The 5,793-nt window shown below is 43.3% G+C and overlaps 1 protein-coding gene across 1 annotated transcript; it reads right to left on the bottom strand.

Annotated features, from left to right (window-relative positions):
• Window positions 1–4,834: 4,834 nt before the first annotated feature.
• Window positions 4,835–5,275, bottom strand: LOC147901408 (uncharacterized). Its single transcript, XM_087376370.1, has one exon. It carries the CDS (start codon window positions 5,267–5,269, stop codon window positions 4,835–4,837), a length of 435 nt encoding a protein of 144 aa, XP_087232496.1. The 5' UTR covers window positions 5,270–5,275.
• Window positions 5,276–5,793: the final 518 nt, after the last annotated feature.

Here is a 5,793-nt window from a genome sequence, read left to right as displayed (position 1 = left end):
CCTTTTTCTGGAGGATGTTCTTGTTTCTCTTTCTCTTTCTTATCTCTCCTTGAGCTTCCCTCCACTTTGTCCTTACTTGCTTCATTGGCTTTTTGTGAAGCATAAGTATTGTACAAGTCTCTTTCTTGCACCAGTACTTGTCCTTTAGGAAAATCTATCCACCAGGGACAATGTGCTAATTCCCATTGAGAGAGATGGTGCATGCCAGGTGGATACATGCATGTAGCATGACCAATCTCCACCCAACTCTTGCACAAATTTGGAATGTCAGAGATCCTTTTCTCTATTGCCAAGTGGGAGAGATATCTATCAACCAAGAAACACAAAAAAATTGGATGTCCCAAACCATCAAAAGGTCAAAAAATCAAGTGGAACAACCATCAATGATTGTGTAAGTACATGAATCAATAGCACAAAAATAGACAAATGAAAAATGAACCTTCGAATGAATTGACAACATACCTATAAACCACCCTATGGGCAGCCATGTCCAACTCAGATAGTCCATCTCCTTTTTTTCCACCCTTGCTCTCCATCTTTGTTTCCTTTGATCTTAGCACCACAAACATATGTTTTCTCCCCTCCAGTTTTATATCCTCCATGTATTGCTGCAATGTGTAATCCTTAGGGGTATCCAAAGGCATGCCCATTGTTGTGATTACCCTCAAATCTTCAAGCACTTTCAATGACTGTCTCTCCACCTTCTCCAAAAATATCTCTCTACTAATCCACCTAAACAGTAAAAGTTGACGCAATTTTATAATAAAAAAATAAGAGTCATGTTATTGGCAAGAAACAAACAAACACCATGAAAGATGATTTGTATTGGTAGAAGAAACACACCCTCTGTACTCAAGGTCGCCCACAGGCATGAAGTACATGTCTCGCATAGGTTTAGTGGCTTCTAACAAAGAAAGGAAAATATTTTTTTTTTCTAATCTCAAATCAGACTTTGCAATGAGTTGGAGCTTCTCCAATGTCACGCAAGAGTCCGCACCATCAAAGCGCAAGGCAAACAACTTTTCCAACCAAGCCTCTCCAAGACCAGGATCTATACAATTCAACACCTATCCAAAGATGACATGTCAGTCACTTAACTTCAAAATAAATGCAACAAAGTATAGAAAATTCAATTCACACCTTTCCCATCCTATCAGCAATTCTCTTTTGAATTATGGTACATTGCTTTCCTTCTGCCTCTCCCCTTTGATCTAAAGGTAGCTTTGTAGATATTTTGTCCATTGCTTTTTAAAGCTCTGTATTGTACTCAACCTACATACATAAGTTCCAATTAGAGAAAGCAAAGGAGTGATAAAGAAGTAAGCATCAATACAAATGCAACATTCTACCTGGAAGACAAGCCTTGCCAGATAACCTCTTGTCAATGGAAACCATGGCTTCTTCCCTTTACTCTCTTGAGCCCTCCAATTCTCTATTGATTTGATCTCACTCAAAGACAATGTTTTCATAAACACCATAGAGTCACACTCACAAATGTTGTGTGCATTTATGAGTATGTCCCTTAGACTGGGTTTGATAATGGCATGTTCATTCATGCTAGAAAACAAACAATAAAGTACACAACTAAATACAAAGTAGCATAAAACACAAATGTGGAGAAGATTCAAAGAGTCCATGTACTTACGAATTCATTCGTTGTAGCCCTGCCAAGAGAGCAATCTCACTAATTTTCCTTGGGTCAATTATTGTGCATACCACTCGTACATGTCTTTTCTTGTTTGTAGGAAAGATTTCCTTGATAACACTCATCCATGCAGTGGTCCTATGATTGCCCTCCCAAACAAATAACATCTTTTGCGACATAAAATGAAAGTCAGTGTTAGACATCACATCTTTCTCAAACTCCTCATCCACCTCTCTCCAGGTGGGAGACCAACTCTTCCTCATATCATCTGTCACAACTATCTCCCCTCCATCACTCTTGCAGACAGATACAATGAAAGACCCTTTCTCCGGGAGATAGCCCTCCACTTGAAATGTACTTTTAAGTGAAGATACATCATCACGAAGTCCTCTCACTCTTGCATAAGGTATCAACCTACACAAGGGAATGCAAGGACACTGGTTTGAATCAAGCATCCTACATTTGCCAATCACATCACCTCCTCCTTCCACCTGAACTTCACTATCATCCAACTCATCCTCCTCCACTCTTGGACCTTCATCTCTTTGAGTTGATGATACTTCAACCTCTAGACCCACCACACTTTCTTGCTCTTCGGTTCCACCTACTGATGATTCAACATTGTGATCTACTTTTGTTCCTCTTGTCACCTTTGTAGAATGTGCCACTTGAACTTTTCTGCCTTTTTTTCCTGTCATCCTGAAAAGACAAAAAACAAGGCATTTTTCCAATCATAGTTCTCAAAACCTTCTCAATAAAAACCAAAACTAAAAACAAGAAACAACATGTAACAACAGATAGAGTATAACCTATGGCAGGTTCAAAGGTCTTCTCAAATCTTTCCATATGCTCAAAAAAACATGAGAGCTTTTTCACATATATATATGATAAAGGGTTTGTTTATGAAAACATATGCAATACATATCACGAGGGCAAAGCCCCAAACAGATAATGAAGTGTGTACACCTCATAAGGAAAAAGCTTCAGACAAATATCTCAAACTGCTGACATATATGAATGCAAAGGTGTGTAAACTCGCACTTATGAATAAATATCATTTTACATATCTAGACAAAAATACATGTATCTACCAATGCAATTGATTTCCAGTTTAGGGAACATTCACCCACTTGTGTCCTAAAAGAAAAAGTTTCATCTCCAATGCACATAGTATATCAACTTGCAGTGGTATCTATACACTTAGATATATGGAATTGCAGTGGCAAATATGCACTTCTATGCCTACCCCTTACCCTCATGAAAAGACACCTTGAGAAGCGAAAAAGGACAGCGCGTTAACGTGCTGTCCTTTTTGGCATCTCAAGCTGTCTCTGATGAACGCTTTTCAGCAAGGCTTTTCTACTCAATCCTCCATGTATCAATACTCACAAGAGGTTGCTTCGACTATTTCATCTTTTGTCTCCAAGTATGCTTTGGTATACAGGTCTTATGGTCTTTGGAATGCTATTGGACTCTTGGAAGGATAGCTCACATGGTCTTTTGATCGCTATGCAAGGAGGGGACTATTGGACTGCCCGAGGGACCAAAATAGGCAACGCGTTAACGCGCTGTCTCTTTTGGTCTCTCATGCAATTCTAGAGCATAAATAGGACTGTCTTCGAAATGCTACCTAGATGCCGATGGTCTACAAGGTTTTCTAAAAGTTTTCCTCTTATCTCTCTACACTTGAACATTGGACTTGCACTCGCTCATTTGTTTTGTGAACTTCTTTCATCCGTTCAAGAGTTGAATATCACTTGAATGCCTCACATGGGAGCGGGTCTTGGACTGCCTGGGGCAACAAAAGAGGCAACGCGTTAACGCGCTGCCTCTTTTACTGCCCTTCACAGTCCAAGTTCCCCTCCCTTGCATGACTCTGGGTAACTCTAGCAACCACATACATGCCTCGTATATATGGTTTGTAAAATATGGGCACAAATTTTTGACGGCAAGTCTTATAAAATGAAATGATACCTCGGGCTGCTACACAACCAAGTCAACAAAAAACCTGTGAACACCATCGAGTCCTAAGCAACAACCACCGAGCAATGCAAGCAAAATGGAGTAACGAAACAAAATGGAGCAAGAAAAAGTCGTGAAGAGCCCGAGGAGATAAAATCCGACGCCAAGATGCAGACTAATTAGACTATACAGAAAGGCGTACATTCCATAGCCTGGGGCAGCAAAAGAGGCAGCGCGTTAACGCGCTGCCTCTTTTGCTGCCCCAGGCTATGGTGTGTATGCCTTCCCACACTTCCCACAGTTCGAATGCTGTGGTGGCAGTTGGACTGCCTGGGGCAGCAAAAGAGGCAGCGCGTTAACGCGCTGCCTCTTTTTAACGCGCTGCCTCTTTTGCTGCCCCAGGCAGTCCAACTGCCACCCCAGGCAGTCCAACTGCCACCACCTCCGAGATGTAGATTCCATTAGTTCCAATCCTTCAGGAATTATAGGTGCAACATACGATAGGTGCATTTGTCAGCGAAGGAATCGCCCCAAGATAATGAAGCCGTGCCTGTTGGGGACGAAGAAAATCCTATTCCTGTTCTCCCGTTTCTGATATACTCTGCCTCACTCTATATGAAATTTCCCTCACGAGCGTCCTGTGATTTTGATGATGCGTCCTGTGACTTATTCGCCTGCACACGAGAGTGCCATAATGGAGTTAGAATCCGCGGAAGACGAGCACAAAATGCAAGTGCCAGCAGCAAAACTCGAGTGATACCCACCACCCATGGTAAGGCACTAGTGTGGAGGAATAAGCCATTTCTAGCATGATTTTGGGAAATTTAATCGCCATTACTCAAACAAGTATGAAACGTATGCTGGCATATTCCTCCACAAGCCAAATCGGCTATATCATGATTGGGATACTCGCTGCAGACCCCGATAATGGCTATGCAAGTATGACAACTTATACGTTCATTCACAGCAAGTATGACAACTGCCACCACACTACGCCACGCCACCTGCTCGACTTGTTGGTAGGTCAAAAAGGCTAAAGGTTCAATTGATAGATGAAGTGGAATCGTATAAATGGTAACAAAGACGGAAGGAATCGTCAAATTCGTTTTACGATTCGTGCTATCGATAGCCTACATATAGGATCTGAAAGCGCGCTCACATGGGAACACACCAATGAATCCTACAAGCTGCTGCCCCGCTTTACTATCCGAGCAAGTAGCTTCTCATTTACGCCCCTCTGGCAAAGGAGTCGGTCGGGAACGAGCGCGAGAGACCCATAATGCTCTTGAAGGTGATCTTATCCGGGTTCTTCTCGTCGATGTAAATCTCGTTCACAGGCACCCAGACCAGCAGATCCTTGGCTTTGACGCCTCTGATATCCTTCATCCGCTTCTCCGTGATGGTGCAAGTGACGAGCTCATCGTACACGCAATGGCGGTCGGCCTTCTTGAAGTGGTGCTCCTGGCTACGGCGGGTGACCATCCAGACGAAGCCGGTGTCTTCGACCCAGCCACCTTCGACGATATCGTGGAGGGGGAGGAGGCCACCGGGGAGGTGGAAAGTCTCGAAAAGCTCAGCAGATTTATCAGCACATTCTTCACCGAGGAAGATGACGGCCTTATCACGGACATCAGGGAAGTAGACAGCAGTTTCGACGGCCATAGCTAAAGAGATAGAGATGGAGATGGAGATGGAGATATTGAAGATGAAGAGAGGAGCATAACAAAGAAGGGCTTTGGGGGGGTTTTAAGAGATGGGAAGACTGTGTAGAGCATTGAATATAAAGCGAGTTTTATGAATTGTTCGTGCTGGAAGTGAAAACTCTATAGGACGCCGCAGACGACACCTCGGCACACAAGCTAATATCCATCATAACGATGGGCATTACAATATAAGCCACCAGAGAAAGGGAGATGAAAGCGAGGCGCCGAAAGGAAAGAACAAAAGGAAAGAACAAATGCTGTGGTGGCAGTTGGACTGCCTGGGGTAGCAAAAGAGGCAGCGCGTTAACGCGCTACCTCTTTTGCTGCCCCAGGTAGTCCAACTGCCACCACAGCACAAAAGAAGCTATCGTGCCAAGTGCCTTCGATGTTGCGCGTAATCTATCAGGGGTCGGTCGATCTTCGATCTTCCAGGATCTCTCTCGTCAAGCGGGTTCGAGGTGCTCGGCTCATTAGCCATTGTTT

The sequence above is a fragment of the Dipteris shenzhenensis genome, chromosome 6 (assembly GCF_047967505.1).
Source record: "Dipteris shenzhenensis isolate YYH24624 ecotype China chromosome 6, Dip_SZ_1.0, whole genome shotgun sequence".
Classification (NCBI taxonomy): Eukaryota; Viridiplantae; Streptophyta; class Polypodiopsida; order Gleicheniales; family Dipteridaceae; genus Dipteris; species Dipteris shenzhenensis.
This window is presented reverse-complemented; position numbering and strand designations above follow the sequence as displayed.